Source organism: Onychostoma macrolepis, chromosome 13, assembly GCF_012432095.1.
Source record: "Onychostoma macrolepis isolate SWU-2019 chromosome 13, ASM1243209v1, whole genome shotgun sequence".
In the NCBI taxonomy this organism is placed as follows: domain Eukaryota; kingdom Metazoa; phylum Chordata; class Actinopteri; order Cypriniformes; family Cyprinidae; genus Onychostoma; species Onychostoma macrolepis.
In genome coordinates, this window is record NC_081167.1 from 1,960,749 (window position 1) to 1,985,145 (window position 24,397).

The following is a 24,397-nucleotide window of genomic DNA, read 5'->3' on the forward strand; positions in this document are numbered from 1 at the left end:
ATTGCTTCCATTGTCCTCATTTGTAAGTCGCTTTGGATAAAATGATCTAAATGTAAAAGTAAAATGATGAATGTGAGTGATTAAAAAAAATAAGTGAATGAAAGTGCACCAAGATTATTTAGTTTCTGTTAAATTAAAGACATTGTGCACATACACTATATTGCCAAAAGTATTGGCTCACCCCCTTCTAATGAACAGGTTTGACTATTTTAGTAATTTCCGTGAGTACAAATCTTAATGTTTAAGCATATAATGATATTCTAGGGAATTGTGTGCTTCTGACTTTAAAGCAGTGGTTCTCAACCGGGGCGCGAGTACAGGATGGGAGGGAAAAAACCTGAAAAAAAAAATTGGCAAATTTTTTTTTATCACTAAACTGCTGTCATAAAAAGTTATAGTTTCGTATATACATAACTCCTGAATAAAAATTAAAATGTGTTTGGACTGATTTAAAAAAAAAGAGTTTTGAACAAATTTGATTGGTTTGTCGATAGTGAGCGCAAATGCAGGTGATAAGCGGTTTTATTAAGCGAGTCATTGAGTCGTTCATTCAAACGATTCGTTCAAACGGCCGATTCATCAAGAATGAGACAGATGTTTGTGCATGGGTCATTGAATCTTTGACTCAACCGATTCGTTCAAAACACTGAATCATTCAAAACACGATTGAGTGTTGCTGTGAGATGCGCTATGCCGTGATCTTTTAGATTCATCGGATCTATTTTCGCTGCTAAAATAGACAAAAACAGTCATTATTTCGTCTAAAATGTAAGTGACTTAATATTATTAACTTGTTTGTTGAACTGTCATATGAAATCAGTGTCACATTTTCAATCGTGAGGTGATGGTGAATTTAGTGATGGTCAGTTGTCAGCTCTCTTGGTCGTCAGGTCGTGTGATGTATGTTGCTGAACTGTATTCAAATGTTATAAATATAAAAACACCACATTTTGAAATTTAACTGCAGTATGTCAATTTAGTTTATTTGTGTGTGCTGCGCTCATAGACTTTAGAAAACGGCGCTCATTTGTTTGATTTCTGCTCGAGAAGCTGCGCGAGCCTCAATAGTTTAAGGTCCTTGCACCCTGACTGAGTCCGAAACTGTCGGATTCGTGTTTTCATATTCGTCATTTGGTGGCTCTCAATTGTCATAAACACCCCTCAAAATATTTGCTAAAGATGCGAAAAATCCTGTAAATTTAGCAGTGTTAATAACAGAAAACGGAATGAAAATAAGTAAAAAAACAAACAAAAATTACAGTGGCATTCACTATAAACATTTATTATAAACGCCCAGACTAAATATTTCAAGCAAAACTGAAACTAGCGGCGTGGTAGTTACAGTGCCCTGAGCAGGAGGCAACATGGCATTTCTTCTCCTGGAAAGTGGGTTGTTGTCCCCCTCCGTACAGATCACGTTCCGGTATACTCCCCCTCGGTCGCGATCGCGTTATACTGTTTCAGCTATTAAAATAGTTCAGTTTTGTATGTAATGGCGAATTTTCGAAATTTCGTTTAGTTTTTTTATTAAGTTAATTTAGAAAAACGTTTGGAGCATTTTTTTGTTCGTTAGATAAGTTTATTCTTTCTTAAAGTAACGACCAAGCAGCAGCGGCAGACCGGCAGGCTGATCATAGCCATGTTTGATCAGTTTAGCCTTCTCAAATCATCACGACTTGCCTAAAATACGATCTATAGATATACTAAAACAGTTCAAGCATATAACAATGTGTAAAGGTTAAACCTAGATAAATGTGCGCCGCATCCAGTAGTTTGTGCGGAGAGTGGAAGATAAAGCGCAGGACATGGAGGCGCCAGCGCAATCAATTGCATTTTTTTCAATGAAAACAACTTACGCCGTAATTTTTGCTCATAAAGGTAAGAGTAATACATCATTCGGAATTGTAAAGGGTCTACTTTTATTTGTGTGCACTCACAATATTAAAAAAACTTTTTATGAAATAAATAAAACAATGATGCGCCGTCTCCTCTTGAACAAGAGCGCTTCACAAAAATGAACCGAAAGTCAGCGAATACATATGCTTCACAGACATGATAAATATATCTATAGAAAGCTTTAAATTACCACTTAACGAAATAAATCAAATCGATAACAAAAACTCTTTCATTATAATCAGTGAAGATGCACTTCTCTCTAAAGGCGCGTCTAATGAGGAGATGGCGAGTCAGGATCATCATCTTCATCTTTGCGACACTGACACAGAAAACACTAGTTTAATAGTAAATCATTCAAATATCTCCTTACTATTTCCCCCGGACACATTCATGGTAATTACGTTTGCTGGGGCTTTGCAGCAAGCTTCAGCCTATTGCGTGTATTTGAAGCAGAACTCTTCAGCTGCGCTGACGGCGCGCGCTGCTGCTGCGGGACTCTAAACACCGTCGAGCCGCTCTTCACAGTCTCGCACGGTCTCGTGTTGTTTCCACCAGCGGCAATTTTTTCATCACTAATTGATGGATGTCTAAAATATAAAAATAAAGAGAAGCCTAAAACAGGCCCGGCCTGCGTCTGATCTATGCCGTGAAAATTGGCCCGATCGAAGCCCAGGGAATGCAGGGCTCTAGCGTCCCCCTCGGTAGAAATCATGTTTCCCCCTGACATTGCATCAAATTAACTATTTTGGACCAACTGCCTCACGGGCCGGATGAAATCTCCCGGCGGCCCGGATGTGTAGTTTGCCCACCTCTGCTTTAGCTCCTGCCCTCTTTCGTCATTCTGGGCAGCATTGATGCAGGAATATCCTGAACTCTGTGACATCTTGAAGATTCTCCTTCCTTTCGCTTCAACATATTTGTGTGAGGCAGGATTCTCAAAAATGACTGCACTCACAACGAAATACCGCAATCGTGCACAAATCGAGGATGATTTGAGGCTATGTGTATCAAACATTGAGCCAAGAATTGAGGATCTTTGCAAGGCAAAGCAGGCTCGGGTCTCACATTAACATTAACATCACCTACCTGCAAGCTTCTGTAAAAAATGCAGATGATGCCTACTATTAGGCCTAGTAATAATAACAATAATAAAGCATAAATTAATATCAGAGGTCTGGTGCCAATTCCCAATTATAGCAATAGCCTAGTAATGATAATAGGCCTATACTGATGATGATAATAATAATAATAACAACAACAACAATAAAGCATGTAACCTCATATAATTATATAGCAATAGCCTAGTAATGATGATAGGCCTACTACTACTCATAATAATAATAATAATAATAATAATAATGTCTGCAAGCTCACATTAGAAGTCTGGTGCTACTGCCAATTGTAACAATAGCCTAGTAATGATAATAGGCCTACCTACCGCTACTGATGATGATAATAATAATAATAATAATAATAATAATAATGTGGGCCTAAAAATAATAGCCTAGGGCTATCTACTGCACTTGCTGCTATTGCACTTCTGGTTAGACCTAAACTGCATTTCGTTGCCCTGTACCTGTACTTGTGTAATGACAATAAAGTTGAATCTAATCTAATCTAATCTAATCTAATCTATCTATCTATCTATGCAAGGTGGTGTGGGTGGTGGGCAATGAACCAGCTTTGGGGGGGCCCAGCTTGCAAAAGGTTGAGAACCCCTGTTTTAAAGCAACAGTTTGGACAGGACCCTTTTCTATTCTAACATGACGATGTCTCTGTGTATAAGGCAAGGTTCAAAAAGAAATGATTGATTGAGTCGGTGTGGAAGAACTTGACTGGTCTGCAGAAACCTCTGCTGTGACTTTAAATGCAGATCTTGAGCCAAAAACTCATCAGCAAACACTAATGACTTGTACATATGTGATAGTCATTTTAGACACTTCCACAACTGTTGCAACAGAGATGGAAATACAGTTTTTAAATACACAAATTATGTTTCCATCTTTGTTGCCACAGTTTTGGAAGTGCCTTTTTCTGTTCTAAAGAAGGGGGCGTCCCAATACTTTTGGCAATATAGTGAATGTGTTGCATAGTTTTCATGTAACGCTTTGCATTGACAATCCAAATGATATTTACGACTGTATTTTGATGAGTCACGATTACTTGACTAACTTAGAGTGACGCTGGATCATAGAGTAATAAAACACGCTTATTTTATATCATTGGCTATCGTCATGATATCGCAGTTTTTAATCTAAATCAGTTTAATGACTGCACAACGCTTTACCGTCACGAGCTATTTTACAGTTTTGTTTTCCATCATTCACTCAGTTTGAAAAGCTTGAGCTGTTTAAAACTGACCCATGAAACTATTAATAAATAAATAATAAATTATGTGTTATTTAATACCTCGAGTGGGGATTATTGATATCAGCTTTGTTTCTTGCTTTAGTTTTTCGGAGCAGGAGTAGCTTTATCTCGAAGCCCATATAGCACCACCCACAAAGAGTTACGCAACACCTGAAAACATAAATAATCTCCCTGCTGCACACTTTGTCTTCTACAGCACGAAAAGGTTTTGAAGCTGGTGTCTGAGAAATGTCTGGGAAAGTTGTGTTGCATTACTTCAATGGCAGAGGGAAGATGGAGTCGGTGCGATGGCTGCTGGCTGCTGCTGGAGTCGAGGTTTGTGGCGTAAAGTCTGGAAAAGTTTCACACGTCGATGCAATCAAATGGGATTTGCATATATGTAACTTCTTTATAAAGATGTTTCATAACATAGTTGCAAGTAGTATGCATGACAACTCACCATAAATACTTTAGTAAATGAATGTGCATAATGTAATCTCGAGAGAAATGGGTTTTGATTTATTGTGGTCGTCTTTACAGTTTGAGGAAGTGTTTTTGACCAAAAGGGAGGAGTATGAAAAGCTGATGAATGGTAATGTTAAATATGCAGTAAATTCCTAATCTCTTATTGTTTTACAGTCCTATATAATAATAATATTCGTGTTTTTAATGTAGATGGAGCCCTGATGTTTCACCAGGTGCCTTTGGTTGAAATAGACGGGATGCAGCTCGTGCAGACAAAGGCTATCTTGAATTACATCGCTGGGAAATACAATCTATATGGAAAAGACCTTAAAGAACGGGCTATGTAAATGTCAACTTTTTTTATGAAAAGTGTTATGATTCCAAGTGGCTTTGCTTTTCCACCACACCCAAGCAATTATAACTGAATGCATGTGTTTTTTGTCTTGAAGGATTGACATGTATTCAGAGGGAGCCAGTGATCTCATGGATATGCTTATAGCGTATTTTTTCACACCACCTGAAAACAAACAGAAACATCTCAGTAATACAGAGCAAAAGGCCAAAGATCGCTTTCTTCCTGTGTTTGAAAAGGTGATTCATTCTCCCATTTTGAAGCATGATTATCCACATTGGATGCATAAAACTATGCGGATTGTGTTTGTGGTTTTTAGGGTCTTGCGAGCTCTCAGTTCCTTGTGGGAAACCGGTTGAGCCGTGCTGACGTTCACCTTCTTGAAGTCACTCTGATGCTGCAGGAGTCATTCCCTACAATACTTTCAACCTTTCCCAAAATCCAGGTGCTACACACACACACCCCTAAAATTGCTTAACGAAACCATTTTTTTAACATATGATGTTGAAGAGTTTATTACAATAACATCCTTAAACACTGGCATATGAAAAACAGCAATAACGGAGTCATGTCAAGTTTCACTGACGGTACAAATACGATTAAAATCAATAAAGTGTACTGCTTGTCAGATATACAGTAATATAGAGTAGTGTGGTTTAGTGAAGGAGCCCATGATTCAAAGCGATAATTCCTGTGATCCAAAAAAGCGGTACACGTACTTGTATCTGTAATTTATCTAATAAAAAATAATGCATTGTGATTTTGAATCTTGTATAACCTTTCATTTGTTTTGCAGGCGTTTCAGGAGAAAATGAAGGCCTTGCCAACAATCAGCAAGTTCCTCCAGCCGGGCAGTGCAAGAAAACCTCCACCCGATGAAGTGTATGTGAAAACCGTGAAGGAGGTGTTGAGCCACATTTTCAAGTAGAAGGGTTTACATTCATTTGAATTAACAATGAATTCAAAACCATTAGATGATGTTAATCGCTAATTAGTTTACAAACCAAACTTCCTTTTTGTTACAAGATTAAAGCTGAGGCTCTAAAATGGACAGATTTATTTGGAATGTACAAGATACAATTTGGTGATGATGCTGTGAAATGAACGTTGTCCAGTAGATGTTGTGAGAAACGTCTCAGTGTCCACGAACTCTTAGAAGATCAAAATTCGCAAAACCATCATGAAGCTGAAAACAGAAGACAAACCAGCTTTCAGTGCTTTGCATGTATTTGCTCTAGTAATAATACTGCGGCTTACTTCTATGAATTGCTTTATTGGAGCAGATCAATAAAAATGATTTAACATAACCCTCCTTGTGTTGCAATGTGTGAAAACATGACTTTGACTAGACTTTTACTGCATTTGACTTCTTGCATTGTTGAACACTGAATATCATCAAGGCTGGGCGCTTTAGCTCTGTTAGTCTGAACATATCTTTATAAATCTTAACACAAGAATTTATATATTTTACAACCGTGTTTGAGCTACGGTTGTACCTCAGTCCTGCCATGATTCCCGCAGGCATTAATTTCCCAGATTTCCTGAATCTCATCCCCATCACAACAGTCAGGACACCGGCGGCGACTACAGCGAAGAAAGTGATGAAAAAGTAAGTTCGAAGCTGATTTATGCTGTATTACTGAAGGGTGGACATTAGTGATTTTATTTTTGTACTTACTCAGAGAGGTCCAGTAATCGTGTGGATCATTTGTTATTCTGTACGCTCCATACGCAGACACACTTCCAAAGAAGAGTCCAGCAATTAATGACACCACACTTCCTGTAGAAGTCAGGAATTATATTAAATATCTCCACCAATCCCTTACAATAAAGCACAGTGATGTTACAGCACACCAAAGCATTTAAAAGAATAGTACGGCTTTGCAATTATATTAACATGGTAGCATGGTAAAAAAAACTTGCATTTTAGATTTATAAACCAATTAGAAATTAGATTGAAAAACTTATCATAAATATAATGTTCTATCATCTGCACACGTTCCCTTCACACCACAGTGAAGGAGTACCTTTTCTTTTATAGCCCATAAAGCCGCCCAGAGCCAGAGCTGCAGCATAGGCGAAGCCCCACCAGTCCACTGCCATTCTGTGCTAGAAACCTGAGAGAGGGAATAATAAAACATGTACACACTATTACACATTACAACAGACCGAGCATACACATTCAGCAATGACATTACCAAATATCGCGGGTGTTTATAATGAAACAGCTGGAAACGAGCATGAGCAGCAGTCTGATTCTGATTCTGATCTGTGCTGAAGTTCATAACACGGAAGTGACGACATGATGACGCCAGAACCAGGAAGTGAATCAAGCGCTTATGGCGCCAAATCAGAAAGCGTACCGCACCGAGACGTATTGAAATATTTTTACATGAACATAGATTTATGAAAACAAATTGTTTTATTTTCTTTTGTACTGTGCGCGTGCGCGATCGTGAAGTATTTCGCGCATTACCACGTGATTTGTGTGTGGAACTGTGTGTACTGCAGATCTTTCAATTTATTAAATTTTACAATTTAATGTACTGTATAACTTTGAAAAATAATGCTTTTCTGAACTTTAAAAAACTCGTGGCTTGGTAACAATCTCCATTTACTTTAGTCGGGAAAACGCCCCCTTAAGGACTGTGTAATTTTTATTTTTTTATTTTCTGTGAAACAAGAGTTGAATGTGTCCAGAATAATTGAGTGACAAAGACATAAATTATAAACACAATATGAAAAATGTGCAGAGTTTTACATTTGCAAAAATGACATTTGTACCAAGCTGTTGTTTTGCCCCTCAGTCTGACAAAGCAATTTGCTTTATACATTTGCAAAATCAGAGTAGGCCTACTTACAGTTTTAGCTTATTAAAAAAGATTATAATAAATAATTATGAATTACAAAATTATAATAGCTTATTTGAAAAATTGTTGTTGGCTGATGCTAACTGGCTAGGGTCATTTTTTAAATATATTTTTTATATATACAAATATTTTTATTCAACCAACTAGTTAGAATACATTTGATGTAAAATCAAAGGAGTTGATGTTCAGAACAGAGTAACTACAGTAATTAAGCCATGTTTTACCCCACAGACTATGTTTGAAAACATTCTGTCATTCTGAAAATATAATTTTTCTTAAATAACACACACTCTCCCTATTTACAGGCCTTACTACTCTCATATCATAACTGTGATGTTCTGCAAAGCAACAAGCTTTAAAACACTTAAAGTTTGCTTACTGCTGAAAATGAGATCAGTTGCTGTGAAATCCGCTTTCTCTCCAGTACATCACCAGTGTAAGCTTCATAGTGAAAACTTCACTCTCGTCAACATAGTCCATAGTTACAACAAAAAATGATCTTGGGTTAAACCCCACTCTACCATGGTAACAATTACAATTAACAATATTAAGTAACATTAAAGTGTAAGCTTACATTACCGTAGGTGCCTATACATCATTGTTCTAAAAGGCGAGACTTTTTTTGTCAGAGACAAGTACGCTTGATATGATTGAACAGAATGCGCAGAATACGGTCGTGTGAGCTGGCCTTCATGTTTTAAGTACTGAAAGCATATTTCAGCCGTATCTACTGTAATCTACTTTATCAGAAATGACTGTTCAGGTAGGCCTATGTGTGCCATTGTTGATATAATATATTTTGAGGGCTGGGAAGTGGTTTTCAATGACTCTTTTTGCAGGTTACATCATTCCACCAGTAGGTGGCGACAAGTGACTGTCTTCAGTCACTGATTTATTCAGGGGAAAAAAGCCACATTTTACAGCTAAAACAATTTACACTGCCACTGCCTAAAAAGATTGAAGGCCTATGTTTCCATTAAATAAATTAAAATTGCATGCATAATGTTCCCAAAACATTGCACAATGCCTTCTGTTTTGAAAACCTTTAATACAGCTTACCAAGCTTTAAAATAAGAGAAAACAACTGCAGCTCTTTAGTGATTTCACACAAATCATTAAAATGTCCCATTTCCCCAAAAAACAGTAATCAGTAATTTGTCATACTGCATGTTCTCAATTACCATGAAATGCTGGGTCTGTACTACACATGGCACTGGAAATGGAGTGCTTTAAATAGTTCACAATTACAATTTAAAGAGTATATGCCAGAAACCAAGTATAAACCATAAACCTGTAAATTCCCAGAGCAAACAAGCATGAATAAAAGTATAGAAGAAACAAGACTTCAGGAGGAGACAAAGCGATGGAGTGAGTAAAGGAAGAGGCCCAGAATTAGTGCAATAATATACCTGTACCATTTTACCTTTTATTATAGTCATATGAAGTTATGTGTAAAATATCTTTTACAAACTTTCTATCAAGCCATTATAAATTCTCATTCCTCGATAATGGTCCCCAAATTTTCAACCTCATGCTCTATATAGGTGCTCTTTATGAGATGAATAAAATATCCTACTTCTTAGATTCTGTAAAGTGAAGACTTCTTGAAATTCTGTATTCATCTGCAAAACAACATATACATATATAGTTTCAGTTTAATAGATGTGTATTGGTCATCTTCTAAAATGAGAGTGTGACTGGTGAGGCATCATCAGTTCTCTCTATGCTGCCCCCGATGGACGAATCCGGAACTACCTGGAAAGTTCATGAACTTGCTGGTGCTGATGAACACACAGTATAAAGCTTAGAGACTCACAGAACTGGAGTCAAATCTAAAAGCCTTACGACGCCACCAGAGAGACAACTCGACCGAGGAGCAAAAGTAGATCACAAAAGCCACTGAAAATGTTGAGCCTGCATGGATTCCAGCCTTCCCTCAGCTCATTCATGGGAATGGACTGGCCAGTGCGCAGTCTCTGGCCGGAGATCACATCTCTTTACAGACACGGAGAGCAACCGCAGGAGCTGAAGAGCAGCCTGGAGCAGCTGGAGAAACTTCAGCACAAGATCTTTGAGGAGATCCACCAGATGCCACCGCAGGAGATCTACCCAGTCGCCTGCACAGTGGAGAAAGAGGGAAGAGGCTTTGCTTTGACGCTGGACACTAAAGACTTTTCCCCAGAAGAACTGTCGGTCAGACAGGTGGGCAGGAAGCTGCATGTCAGCGGAAAGAGCGAGAAGAAGCAGGAGGATGGGAAGGGCTCGTACTCTTACAGAACCCAAGAGTTCAGACGGTGTTTGATCTGCCTCAAGGAGTGAATCCCGAGGCGGTGACCTGCTCCATGGCTGATGGAAAGCTCTACATACAGGCACCAGTAAATCAGCCATCTGAAGCAGCTGAGAGGATGCTGCCCACTGACTGTCAAACTGTGAAGACAACGCAGCCAGAGACAGCCGAGACACAACACGACTCCAGCGCCACACAGGCGACACTCAACAATCCTGAAATCACCGAGCACAGAGTACAACCCTCTGCTGGACAATCTTAAATAATGATGTTTTGTTTGATTTAAAAATTGTGTCGTACTTAATTGTTTTCTAGACTTTATGTAATACACATGAACAAAAAGATGGATTTTTTATATTCAACATATCCATGGAATTAAATGAAGTAAGAACTGCAAAACAGGATGTTGTCATTTATTTATTTATTAATTTATTCATTTTTACGTCTCTAAATTATAAAGAAATATTGTAGAACAACATCTCCAAAATTCTTCAAAAAAGTAAATACTCACCTGAAACAAGTATAAGAGCTACAAAGACAATTTACAAATATCACCATAAAAATGTTTATGAATTTGCTAACATTAGGAAGATAGGAAAAAATATCAAACACCAGCAGCTCTGAGGCCAGATGCATGAACATATCTACTATGTTAAGACTGTATTACATTTACATTTGCATTTAGTCATTTAGCAGATGCTTTTATGCAAAGTGACTTACTGTACAAGTGAGTACAACAGAAGCAATCTGAACCAACAAAGAGCAATAATATGTAAGTTTATGACAAGTCTTGGTTAGTCTAACGCAGTACACATATCAAAGATTTATATTTTTTTTAAATAAAAAGAAAACAAGTCGAAATAATATTCTGTCTTGGCAAGGTTGAGTTGAAGGTGATGGTTCTTCATTCAGCAAGAAATGTCTGTTAGACATGCTGAGATGTCAGCAGCTGTCGTCGGATCATTAGGATGGAAATCAGCATAGCAGTGATATGAAAAGCCATGTTTCTGAATGACAGAACGTAGTGATGCCATGACGACAGAGAAGAGAAGTGGTCCAAGAACTGAGCCCTGAGGGACCCCAGTAGCTATAACTAGTCTTAAGAACTAGTTTGACCAACTATCAGTTAGCCAAGGGCTCAGTCTTACTTTTCAGATTCAAATGAGACCAATGTACTTTTTTGTAACTGACTTTAAAACAAAAAAAGAATAAATGCTGGACACTATCTGCACTTGCAAATTTTTCAAAACTGAAATTTATGTTCTGATACATTTGCAAGTTTGGAAAGTGTGCAGGATTTATAGTTTTTTGTTTTGAAGTTGGACCTGTTTTTGGTTGTTTTTCCTACACATCTATCAATTACCTACAGGTGTGCGAGGGCAATTGTTGATTGATTGTAACTGACTTTAAAAAAGTTATGACCAGTCATGAAGACAAAAAAAAAAAAAAAAAGATTACTCAATTTTTAAGATTAGTCTGAGCAGTTTATGCAGCTGGCATTGTCCTTGAAACACACCAGCAGTGCCTACAAAAAACAACAACATGACAACTCGAAAAACCTTGCAAAGAAAACAATTGACAAAGACCACGGCGGAGCGGACAGAGTTGGAGACCATGATGGCAGAGCTATGGACCATGGGGTGCTGATGGAGCTGAAGACACCAGGGCAAAACTGAAACAGAACGCACAGAAAGCTTGTTTATGGCCTCAATGGCCATGACAGGAAGCTCAGAGGGTTCCGAGTCGTCCTCCGTAGCAGCTGCAGGACAGACAGAGAGTTTGAGAACAGTCTCCATGGAGGACAGGGACAGCCTCTGTGGCCGTATCAGAGCAGACATGGAATTAAAGAGCAACGCTGCCACCTCGGGAGGAGCTGTAGAGAAGATAACAGGTTAACAAGGGAACAAGACACACGTGGAGATAAAATCAAGGGAACCAATGAAACAACAGGACTACAAAGGGACTACAAAACTATGTCAGGAAACTAAGACATGAAACATAATAAACAGCTCACTCACTTTCCTAGATAACAGTCCCCAAAAGCCTCTCCCCTGTTCTCAACCTGATATACTCTATTCTATTAATTTTCCAAGCGATAACTGATCTATACAACTAGAAGACGTAGCTATCTCAAATGCCCTGTAAAGTGAAAAACAAAACACATTTATCAGCTGAAGCCCCTCAGTGTTCAGACTTTATAAAAGCTGTTATCTTTTCAAATTTAATGGAGTGCTTGTGAATAACCAAAAAGATTCTGGACAACTCCATATTTATCTGTAAACTTAAGTAAATGTAATTTAATACATCAGTAAATCCATAATTCCAGTTTAATAGATGTGTATTGGTCATCTTCTAAAATGAGAGTGTGACTGGTGAGGCATCATCACTTCTCTCTATGCTGCCCCCGATGGACGAATCCGGAACTACCTGGAAAGTTCATGAACTTGCTGGTGCTGATGAACACACAGTATAAAGCTAAGAGACTCACAGAACTGGAGTCAAATCTAAAAGCCTTACGACGCCACCAGAGAGACAACTCGACCGAGGAGCAAAAGTAGATCACAAAAGCCACTGAAAATGTTGAGCCTGCATGGATTCCAGCCTTCCCTCAGCTCATTCATGGGAATGGACTGGCCAGTGCGCAGTCTCTGGCCGGAGATCACATCTCTTTACAGACACGGAGAGCAACCGCAGGAGCTGAAGAGCAGCCTGGAGCAGCTGGAGAAACTTCAGCACAAGATCTTTGAGGAGATCCACCAGATGCCACCCTCGCAGGAGATCTACCCAGTCGCCTGCACAGTGGAGAAAGAGGGAAGAGGCTTTGCTTTGACGCTGGACACTAAAGACTTTTCCCCAGAAGAACTGTCGGTCAGACAGGTGGGCAGGAAGCTGCATGTCAGCGGAAAGAGCGAGAAGAAGCAGGAGGATGGGAAGGGCTCGTACTCTTACAGAACCCAAGAGTTCAGACGGGTGTTTGATCTGCCTCAAGGAGTGAATCCCGAGGCGGTGACCTGCTCCATGGCTGATGGAAAGCTCTACATACAGGCACCAGTAAATCAGCCATCTGAAGCAGCTGAGAGGATGCTGCCCACTGACTGTCAAACTGTGAAGACAACGCAGCCAGAGACAGCCGAGACACAACACGACTCCAGCGCCACACAGACGACACTCAACAATCCTGAAATCACCGAGCACAGAGTACAACCCTCTGCTGGACAATCTTAAATAATGATGTTTTGTTTGATTTAAAAATTGTGTCGTACTTAATTGTTTTCTAGACTTGATGTAATACACATGAACAAAAAGATGGATTTTTTATATTCAACATATCCATGGAATTAAATGAAGTAAGAACTGCAAAACAGGATGTTGTCATTTATTTATTTATTAATTTATTCATTTTTACGTCTCTAAATTATAAAGAAATATTGTAGAACAACATCTCCAAAATTCTTCAAAAAAGTAAATACTCACCTGAAACAAGTATAAGAGCTACAAAGACAATTTACAAATATCACCATAAAAATGTTTATGAATTTGCTAACATTAGGAAGATAGGAAAAAATATCAAACACCAGCAGCTCTGAGGCCAGATGCATGAACATATCTACTATGTTAAGACTGTATTACATTTACATTTGCATTTAGTCATTTAGCAGATGCTTTTATGCAAAGTGACTTACTGTACAAGTGAGTACAACAGAAGCAATCTGAACCAACAAAGAGCAATAATATGTAAGTTTATGACAAGTCTTGGTTAGTCTAACGCAGTACACATATCAAAGATTTATATTTTTTTTAAATAAAAAGAAAACAAGTCGAAATAATATTCTGTCTTGGCAAGGTTGAGTTGAAGGTGATGGTTCTTCATTCAGCAAGAAATGTCTGTTAGACATGCTGAGATGTCAGCAGCTGTCGTCGGATCATTAGGATGGAAATCAGCATAGCAGTGATATGAAAAGCCATGTTTCTGAATGACAGAACCTAGTGATGCCATGACGACAGAGAAGAGAAGTGGTCCAAGAACTGAGCCCTGAGGGACCCCAGTAGCTATAACTAGTCTTAAGAACTAGTTTGACCAACTATCAGTTAGCCAAGGGCTCAGTCTTACTTTTCAGATTCAAATGAGACCAATGTACTTTTTTGTAACTGACTTTAAAACAAAAAAAGAATAAATGCTGGACACTATCTGCACTTGCAAATTTTTCAAAACTGAAATTTATGTTCTGATACATTTGCAAGTTTGGAAAGTGTGCAGGATTTATAGTTTTTTGTTTTGAAGTTGGACCTGTTTTTGGTTGTTTTTCCTACACATCTATCAATTACCTACAGGTGTGCGAGGGCAATTGTTGATTGATTGTAACTGACTTTAAAAAAGTTATGACCAGTCATGAAGACAAAAAAAAAAAAAAAAGATTACTCAATTTTTAAGATTAGTCTGAGCAGTTTATGCAGCTGGCATTGTCCTTGAAACACACCAGCAGTGCCTACAAAAAACAACAACATGACAACTCGAAAAACCTTGCAAAGAAAACAATTGACAAAGACCACGGCGGAGCGGACAGAGTTGGAGACCATGATGGCAGAGCTATGGACCATGGGGGTGCTGATGGAGCTGAAGACACCAGGGCAAAACTGAAACAGAACGCACAGAAAGCTTGTTTATGGCCTCAATGGCCATGACAGGAAACTCAGAGGGTTCCGAGTCGTCCTCCGTAGCAGCTGCAGGACAGACAGAGAGTTTGAGAACAGTCTCCATGGAGGACAGGGACAGCCTCTGTGGCCGTATCAGAGCAGACATGGAATTAAAGAGCAACGCTGCCACCTCGGGAGGAGCTGTAGAGAAGATAACAGGTTAACAAGGGAACAAGACACACGTGGAGATAAAATCAAGGGAACCAATGAAACAACAGGACTACAAAGGGACTACAAAACTATGTCAGGAAACTAAGACATGAAACATAATAAACAGCTCACTCACTTTCCTAGATAACAGTCCCCAAAAGCCTCTCCCCTGTTCTCAACCTGATATACTCTATTCTATTAATTTTCCAAGCGATAACTGATCTATACAACTAGAAGACGTAGCTATCTCAAATGCCCTGTAAAGTGAAAAAACAAAACACATTTATCAGCTGAAGCCCCTCAGTGTTCAGACTTTATAAAAGCTGTTATCTTTTCAAATTTAATGGAGTGCTTGTGAATAACCAAAAAGATTCTGGACAACTCCATATTTATCTGTAAACTTAAGTAAATGTAATTTAATACATCAGTAAATCCATAATTCCAGTTTAATAGATGTGTATTGGTCATCTTCTAAAATGAGAGTGTGACTGGTGAGGCATCATCACTTCTCTCTATGCTGCCCCCGATGGACGAATCCGGAACTACCTGGAAAGTTCATGAACTTGCTGGTGCTGATGAACACACAGTATAAAGCTAAGAGACTCACAGAACTGGAGTCAAATCTAAAAGCCTTACGACGCCACCAGAGAGACAACTCGACCGAGGAGCAAAAGTAGATCACAAAAGCCACTGAAAATGTTGAGCCTGCATGGATTCCAGCCTTCCCTCAGCTCATTCATGGGAATGGACTGGCCAGTGCGCAGTCTCTGGCCGGAGATCACATCTCTTTACAGACACGGAGAGCAACCGCAGGAGCTGAAGAGCAGCCTGGAGCAGCTGGAGAAACTTCAGCACAAGATCTTTGAGGAGATCCACCAGATGCCACCCTCGCAGGAGATCTACCCAGTCGCCTGCACAGTGGAGAAAGAGGGAAGAGGCTTTGCTTTGACGCTGGACACTAAAGACTTTTCCCCAGAAGAACTGTCGGTCAGACAGGTGGGCAGGAAGCTGCATGTCAGCGGAAAGAGCGAGAAGAAGCAGGAGGATGGGAAGGGCTCGTACTCTTACAGAACCCAAGAGTTCAGACGGGTGTTTGATCTGCCTCAAGGAGTGAATCCCGAGGCGGTGACCTGCTCCATGGCTGATGGAAAGCTCTACATACAGGCACCAGTAAATCAGCCATCTGAAGCAGCTGAGAGGATGCTGCCCACTGACTGTCAAACTGTGAAGACAACGCAGCCAGAGACAGCCGAGACACAACACGACTCCAGCGCCACACAGACGACACTCAACAATCCTGAAATCACCGAGCACAGAGTACAACCCTCTGCTGGACAATCTTAAATAATGATGTTTTGTTTGATTTAAAAAATTGTGTCGTACTTAATTGTTTTCTAGACTTGATGTAATACACATGAACAAAAAGATGGATTTTTTATATTCAACATATCCATGGAATTAAATGAAGTAAGAACTGCAAAACAGGATGTTGTCATTTATTTATTTATTAATTTATTCATTTTTACGTCTCTAAATTATAAAGAAATATTGTAGAACAACATCTCCAAAATTCTTCAAAAAAGTAAATACTCACCTGAAACAAGTATAAGAGCTACAAAGACAATTTACAAATATCACCATAAAAATGTTTATGAATTTGCTAACATTAGGAAGATAGGAAAAAATATCAAACACCAGCAGCTCTGAGGCCAGATGCATGAACATATCTACTATGTTAAGACTGTATTACATTTACATTTGCATTTAGTCATTTAGCAGATGCTTTTATGCAAAGTGACTTACTGTACAAGTGAGTACAACAGAAGCAATCTGAACCAACAAAGAGCAATAATATGTAAGTTTATGACAAGTCTTGGTTAGTCTAACGCAGTACACATATCAAAGATTTATATTTTTTTTAAATAAAAAGAAAACAAGTCGAAATAATATTCTGTCTTGGCAAGGTTGAGTTGAAGGTGATGGTTCTTCATTCAGCAAGAAATGTCTGTTAGACATGCTGAGATGTCAGCAGCTGTCGTCGGATCATTAGGATGGAAATCAGCATAGCAGTGATATGAAAAGCCATGTTTCTGAATGACAGAACCTAGTGATGCCATGACGACAGAGAAGAGAAGTGGTCCAAGAACTGAGCCCTGAGGGACCCCAGTAGCTATAACTAGTCTTAAGAACTAGTTTGACCAACTATCAGTTAGCCAAGGGCTCAGTCTTACTTTTCAGATTCAAATGAGACCAATGTACTTTTTTGTAACTGACTTTAAAACAAAAAAAGAATAAATGCTGGACACTATCTGCACTTGCAAATTTTTCAAAACTGAAATTTATGTTCTGATACATTTGCAAGTTTGGAAAGTGTGCAGGATTTATAGTTTTTTGTTTTGAAGTTGGACCTGTTTTTGGTTGTTTTTCCTACACATCTATCAATTACCTACAGGTGTGCGAGGGCAATTGTTGATTGATTGTAACTGACTTTAAAAAGTTATGACCAGTCATGAAGACAAAAAAAAAAAAAAAGATTACTCAATTTTTAAGATTAGTCTGAGCAGTTTATGCAGCTGGCATTGTCCTTGAAACACACCAGCAGTGCCTACAAAAAACAACAACATGACAACTCGAAAAACCTTGCAAAGAAAACAATTGACAAAGACCACGGCGGAGCGGACAGAGTTGGAGACCATGATGGCAGAGCTATGGACCATGGGGTGCTGATGGAGCTGAAGACACCAGGGCAAAACTGAAACAGAACGCACAGAAAGCTTGTTTATGGCCTCAATGGCCATGACAGGAAGCTCAGAGGGTTCCGAGTCGTCCTCCGTAGCAGCTGCAGGACAGACAGAGAGTTTGAGAACAGTCTCCATGGAGGACAGGGACAGCCTCTGTGGCCGTATCAGAGCAGACATGGAATTAAAGAGCGAACGCTGCCACCTCGGGAGGAGCTGTAGAGAAGATAACAGGTTAACAAGGGAACAAGACACACGTGGAGATAAAATCAAGGGAACCAATGAAACAACAGGACTACAAAGGGACTACAAAACTATGTCAGGAAACTAAGACATGAAACATAATAAACAGCTCACTCACTTTCCTAGATAACAGTCCCCAAAAGCCTCTCCCCTGTTCTCAACCTGATATACTCTATTCTATTAATTTTCCAAGCGATAACTGATCTATACAACTAGAAGACGTAGCTATCTCAAATGCCCTGTAAAGTGAAAAAACAAAACACATTTATCAGCTGAAGCCCCTCAGTGTTCAGACTTTATAAAAGCTGTTATCTTTTCAAATTTAATGGAGTGCTTGTGAATAACCAAAAAGATTCTGGACAACTCCATATTTATCTGTAAACTTAAGTAAATGTAATTTAATACATCAGTAAATCCATAATTCCAGTTTAATAGATGTGTATTGGTCATCTTCTAAAATGAGAGTGTGACTGGTGAGGCATCATCACTTCTCTATGCTGCCCCGATGGACGAATCCGGAACTACCTGGAAAGTTCATGAACTTGCTGGTGCTGATGAACACACAGTATAAAGCTTAGAGACTCACAGAACTGGAGTCAAATCTAAAAGCCTTACGAAGCCACCAGAGAGACAACTCGACCGAGGAGCAAAAGTAGATCACAAAAGCCACTGAAAATGTTGAGCCTGCATGGATTCCAGCCTTCCCTCAGCTCATTCATGGGAATGGACTGGCCAGTGCGCAGTCTCTGGCCGGAGATCACATCTCTTTACAGACACGGAGAGCAACCGCAGGAGCTGAAGAGCAGCCTGGAGCAGCTGGAGAAACTTCAGCACAAGATCTTTGAGGAGATCCACCAGATGCCACCCTCGCAGGAGATCTACCCAGTCGCCTGCACAGTGGAGAAAGAGGGAAGAGGCTTTGCTTTGACGCTGGACACTAAAGACTTTTCCCCAGAAGAACTGTCGGTCAGACAGGTGGGCAGGAAGCTGCATGTCAGCGGAAAGAGCGAGAAGAAGCAGGAGGATGGGAAGGGCTCGTACTCTTACAGAACCCAAGAGTTCAGACGGGTGTTTGATCTGCCTCAAGGAGTGAATCCCGAGGCGGTGACCTGCTCCATGGCTGATGGAAAGCTCTACATACAGGCACCAGTAAATCAGCCATCTGAAGCAGCTGAGAGGATGCTGCCCACTGACTGTCAAACTGTGAAGACAACGCAGCCAGAGACAGCCGAGACACAACACGACTCCAGCGCCACACAGACGACACTCAACAATCCTGAAATCACTGAGCACAGAGTACAACCCTCTGCTGGACAATCTTAAATAATGATGTTTTGTTTGATTTAAAAAATTGTGTCGTACTTAATTGTTTTCTAGACTTGATGTAATACACATGAACAAAAAGATGGATTTTTTATATTCAACATATCCATGGAATTAAATGAAGTAAGAACTGCAAAACAGGATGTTGTCATTTATTTATTTATTAATTTATTCATTTTTACGTCTCTAAATTATAAAGAAATATTGTAGAACAACATCTCCAAAATTCTTCAAAAAAGTAAATACTCACCTGAAACAAGTATAAGAGCTACAAAGACAATTTACAAATATCACCATAAAAATGTTTATGAATTTGCTAACATTAGGAAGATAGGAAAAAATATCAAACACCAGCAGCTCTGAGGCCAGATGCATGAACATATCTACTATGTTAAGACTGTATTACATTTACATTTGCATTTAGTCATTTAGCAGATGCTTTTATGCAAAGTGACTTACTGTACAAGTGAGTACAACAGAAGCAATCTGAACCAACAAAGAGCAATAATATGTAAGTTTATGACAAGTCTTGGTTAGTCTAACAGTACACATATCAAAGATTTATATTTTTTAAATAAAAAGAAAACAAGTCGAAATAATATTCTGTCTTGGCAAGGTTGAGTTGAAGGTGATGGTTCTTCATTCAGCAAGAAATGTCTGTTAGACATGCTGAGATGTCAGCAGCTGTCGCCGGATCATTAGGATGGAAATCAGCATAGCAGTGATATGAAAAGCCATGTTTCTGAATGACAGAACCTAGTGATGCCATGACGACAGAGAAGAGAAGTGGTCCAAGAACTGAGCCCTGAGGGACCCCAGTAGCTATAACTAGTCTTAAGAACTAGTTTGACCAACTATCAGTTAGCCAAGGGCTCAGTCTTACTTTTCAGATTCAAATGAGACCAATGTACTTTTTTGTAACTGACTTTAAAACAAAAAAAGAATAAATGCTGGACACTATCTGCACTTGCAAATTTTTCAAAACTGAAATTTATGTTCTGATACATTTGCAAGTTTGGAAAGTGTGCAGGATTTATAGTTTTTTGTTTTGAAGTTGGACCTGTTTTTGGTTGTTTTTCCTACACATCTATCAATTACCTACAGGTGTGCGAGGGCAATTGTTGATTGATTGTAACTGACTTTAAAAAAGTTATGACCAGTCATGAAGACAAAAAAAAAAAAAAAAAAGATTACTCAATTTTTAAGATTAGTCTGAGCAGTTTATGCAGCTGGCATTGTCCTTGAAACACACCAGCAGTGCCTACAAAAAACAACAACATGACAACTCGAAAAACCTTGCAAAGAAAACAATTGACAAAGACCACGGCGGAGCGGACAGAGTTGGAGACCATGATGGCAGAGCTATGGACCATGGGGGTGCTGATGGAGCTGAAGACACCAGGGCAAAACTGAAACAGAACGCACAGAAAGCTTGTTTATGGCCTCAATGGCCATGACAGGAAGCTCAGAGGGTTCCGAGTCGTCCTCCGTAGCAGCTGCAGGACAGACAGAGAGTTTGAGAACAGTCTCCATGGAGGACAGGGACAGCCTCTGTGGCCGTATCAGAGCAGACATGGAATTAAAGAGCGAACGCTGCCACCTCGGGAGGAGCTGTAGAGAAGATAACAGGTTAACAAGGGAACAAGACACACGTGGAGATAAAATCAAGGGAACCAATGAAACAACAGGACTACAAAGGGACTACAAAACTATGTCAGGAAACTAAGACATGAAACATAATAAACAGCTCACTCACTTTCCTAGATAACAGTCCCCAAAAGCCTCTCCCCTGTTCTCAACCTGATATACTCTATTCTATTAATTTTCCAAGCGATAACTGATCTATACAACTAGAAGACGTAGCTATCTCAAATGCCCTGTAAAGTGAAAAAACAAAACACATTTATCAGCTGAAGCCCCTCAGTGTTCAGACTTTATAAAAGCTGTTATCTTTTCAAATTTAATGGAGTGCTTGTGAATAACCAAAAAGATTCTGGACAACTCCATATTTATCTGTAAACTTAAGTAAATGTAATTTAATACATCAGTAAATCCATAATTCCAGTTTAATAGATGTGTATTGGTCATCTTCTAAAATGAGAGTGTGACTGGTGAGGCATCATCACTTCTCTCTATGCTGCCCCCGATGGACGAATCCGGAACTACCTGGAAAGTTCATGAACTTGCTGGTGCTGATGAACACACAGTATAAAGCTAAGAGACTCACAGAACTGGAGTCAAATCTAAAAGCCTTACGACGCCACCAGAGAGACAACTCGACCGAGGAGCAAAAGTAGATCACAAAAGCCACTGAAAATGTTGAGCCTGCATGGATTCCAGCCTTCCCTCAGCTCATTCATGGGAATGGACTGGCCAGTGCGCAGTCTCTGGCCGGAGATCACATCTCTTTACAGACACGGAGAGCAACCGCAGGAGCTGAAGAGCAGCCTGGAGCAGCTGGAGAAACTTCAGCACAAGATCTTTGAGGAGATCCACCAGATGCCACCCTCGCAGGAGATCTACCCAGTCGCCTGCACAGTGGAGAAAGAGGGAAGAGGCTTTGCTTTGACGCTGGACACTAAAGACTTTTCCCCAGAAGAACTGTCGGTCAGACAGGTGGGCAGGAAGCTGCATGTCAGCGGAAAGAGCGAGAAGAAGCAGGAGGATGGGAAGGGCTCGTACTCTTACAGAACCCAAGAGTTCAGGCGGGTGTTTGATCTGCCTCAAGGAGTGAATCCCGAGGCGGTGACCTGCTCCATGGCTGATGGAAAGCTCTACATACAGGCACCAGTAAATCAGCCATCTGAAGCAGCTGAGAGGATGCTGCCCACTGACTGTCAAACTGTGAAGACAACGCAGCCAGAGACAGCCGAGACACAACACGACTCCAGCGCCACACAGACGACACTCAACAATCCTGAAATCACCGAGCACAGAGTACAACCCTCTGCTGGACAATCTTAAATAATGATGTTTTGTTTGATTTAAAAAATTGTGTCGTACTTAATTGTTTTCTAGACTTGATGTAATAAACATGAACAAAAAGATGGATTTTTTATATTCAACATATCCATGGAATTAAATGAAGTAAGAACTGCAAAACAGGATGTTGTCATTTATTTATTTATTTATTCATTTTTACGTCTCTAAATTATAAAGAAATATTGTAGAACAACATCTCCAAAATTCTTCAAAAAAGTAAATACTCACCTGAAACAAGTATAAGAGCTACAAAGACAATTTACAAATATCACCATAAAAATGTTTATGAATTTGCTAACATTAGGAAGATAGGAAAAAATATCAAACACCAGCAGCTCTGAGGCCAGATGCATGAACATATATACTATGTTAAGACTGTATTACATTTACATTTGCATTTAGTCATTTAGCAGATGCTTTTATGCAAAGTGACTTACTGTACAAGTGAGTACAACAGAAGCAATCTGAACCAACAAAGAGCAATAATATGTAAGTTTATGACAAGTCTTGGTTAGTCTAACGCAGTACACATATCAAAGATTTATATTTTTTTTAAATAAAAAGAAAACAAGTCGAAATAATATTCTGTCTTGGCAAGGTTGAGTTGAAGGTGATGGTTCTTCATTCAGCAAGAAATGTCTGTTAGACATGCTGAGATGTCAGCAGCTGTCGTCGGATCATTAGGATGGAAATCAGCATAGCAGTGATATGAAAAGCCATGTTTCTGAATGACAGAACCTAGTGATGCCATGACGACAGAGAAGAGAAGTGGTCCAAGAACTGAGCCCTGAGGGACCCCAGTAGCTATAACTAGTCTTAAGAACTAGTTTGACCAACTATCAGTTAGCCAAGGGCTCAGTCTTACTTTTCAGATTCAAATGAGACCAATGTACTTTTTTGTAACTGACTTTAAAACAAAAAAAGAATAAATGCTGGACACTATCTGCACTTGCAAATTTTTCAAAACTGAAATTTATGTTCTGATACATTTGCAAGTTTGGAAAGTGTGCAGGATTTATAGTTTTTTGTTTTGAAGTTGGACCTGTTTTTGGTTGTTTTTCCTACACATCTATCAATTACCTACAGGTGTGCGAGGGCAATTGTTGATTGATTGTAACTGACTTTAAAAAAGTTATGACCAGTCATGAAGACAAAAAAAAAAAAAGATTACTCAATTTTTAAGATTAGTCTGAGCAGTTTATGCAGCTGGCATTGTCCTTGAAACACACCAGCAGTGCCTACAAAAAACAACAACATGACAACTCGAAAAACCTTGCAAAGAAAACAATTGACAAAGACCACGGCGGAGCGGACAGAGTTGGAGACCATGATGGCAGAGCTATGGACCATGGGGGTGCTGATGGAGCTGAAGACACCAGGGCAAAACTGAAACAGAACGCACAGAAAGCTTGTTTATGGCCTCAATGGCCATGACAGGAAGCTCAGAGGGTTCCGAGTCGTCCTCCGTAGCAGCTGCAGGACAGACAGAGAGTTTGAGAACAGTCTCCATGGAGGACAGGGACAGCCTCTGTGGCCGTATCAGAGCAGACATGGAATTAAAGAGCGAACGCTGCCACCTCGGGAGGAGCTGTAGAGAAGATAACAGGTTAACAAGGGAACAAGACACACGTGGAGATAAAATCAAGGGAACCAATGAAACAACAGGACTACAAAGGGACTACAAAACTATGTCAGGAAACTAAGACATGAAACATAATAAACAGCTCACTCACTTTCCTAGATAACAGTCCCCAAAAGCCTCTCCCCTGTTCTCAACCTGATATACTCTATTCTATTAATTTTCCAAGCGATAACTGATCTATACAACTAGAAGACGTAGCTATCTCAAATGCCCTGTAAAGTGAAAAAACAAAACACATTTATCAGCTGAAGCCCCTCAGTGTTCAGACTTTATAAAAGCTGTTATCTTTTCAAATTTAATGGAGTGCTTGTGAATAACCAAAAAAAGATTCTGGACAACTCCATATTTATCTGTAAACTTAAGTAAATGTAATTTAATACATCAGTAAATCCATAATTCCAGTTT

The 24,397-nt window shown here is 39.4% G+C and overlaps 6 protein-coding genes and 1 pseudogene across 6 annotated transcripts; 6 read left to right on the plus strand and 1 right to left on the minus strand.

The window, feature by feature from the left end:
• The first annotated feature begins 4,384 nt into the window (after positions 1-4,384).
• gsta.1 (glutathione S-transferase, alpha tandem duplicate 1) lies at positions 4,385-6,369 on the plus strand. The gene is made up of 6 exons (XM_058795854.1): positions 4,385-4,581; positions 4,786-4,837; positions 4,921-5,053; positions 5,160-5,301; positions 5,382-5,507; positions 5,859-6,369. Exons 1-6 carry the CDS (start codon positions 4,495-4,497, stop codon positions 5,988-5,990), a joined length of 672 nt encoding a protein of 223 aa, XP_058651837.1. The 5' UTR covers positions 4,385-4,494; the 3' UTR covers positions 5,991-6,369.
• Positions 5,562-7,417, minus strand: tmem14a (transmembrane protein 14A). The gene is made up of 5 exons (XM_058795855.1): positions 7,261-7,417; positions 7,090-7,179; positions 6,741-6,842; positions 6,559-6,646; positions 5,562-6,248 (listed from the first exon to the last, which is right to left on the minus strand). The coding sequence occupies exons 2-5, from the start codon at positions 7,163-7,165 to the stop codon at positions 6,215-6,217; spliced, it is 300 nt and encodes a 99-aa protein (XP_058651838.1). The 5' UTR covers positions 7,166-7,179; positions 7,261-7,417; the 3' UTR covers positions 5,562-6,214.
• Positions 7,418-9,727: 2,310 nt separating this feature from the next.
• LOC131552518 (heat shock protein 30-like) lies at positions 9,728-10,481 on the plus strand (annotated as a pseudogene).
• A 2,161-nt stretch (positions 10,482-12,642) lies between these two features.
• On the plus strand, positions 12,643-13,444 carry LOC131552487 (heat shock protein 30-like). The gene has a single exon (XM_058796314.1). It carries the CDS (start codon positions 12,797-12,799, stop codon positions 13,442-13,444), a length of 648 nt encoding a protein of 215 aa, XP_058652297.1. The 5' UTR covers positions 12,643-12,796.
• A 2,162-nt stretch (positions 13,445-15,606) lies between these two features.
• Positions 15,607-16,456, plus strand: LOC131552484 (heat shock protein 30-like). The gene has a single exon (XM_058796309.1). The coding sequence runs from the start codon at positions 15,761-15,763 to the stop codon at positions 16,406-16,408; it is 648 nt and encodes a 215-aa protein (XP_058652292.1). The 5' UTR covers positions 15,607-15,760; the 3' UTR covers positions 16,409-16,456.
• A 2,168-nt stretch (positions 16,457-18,624) lies between these two features.
• LOC131552493 (heat shock protein 30-like) lies at positions 18,625-19,416 on the plus strand. The gene has a single exon (XM_058796321.1). It carries the CDS (start codon positions 18,721-18,723, stop codon positions 19,366-19,368), a length of 648 nt encoding a protein of 215 aa, XP_058652304.1. The 5' UTR covers positions 18,625-18,720; the 3' UTR covers positions 19,369-19,416.
• Positions 19,417-21,530: 2,114 nt separating this feature from the next.
• LOC131552492 (heat shock protein 30-like) lies at positions 21,531-22,437 on the plus strand. The gene has a single exon (XM_058796320.1). It carries the CDS (start codon positions 21,685-21,687, stop codon positions 22,330-22,332), a length of 648 nt encoding a protein of 215 aa, XP_058652303.1. The 5' UTR covers positions 21,531-21,684; the 3' UTR covers positions 22,333-22,437.
• The last annotated feature ends 1,960 nt before the right edge of the window (positions 22,438-24,397 follow it).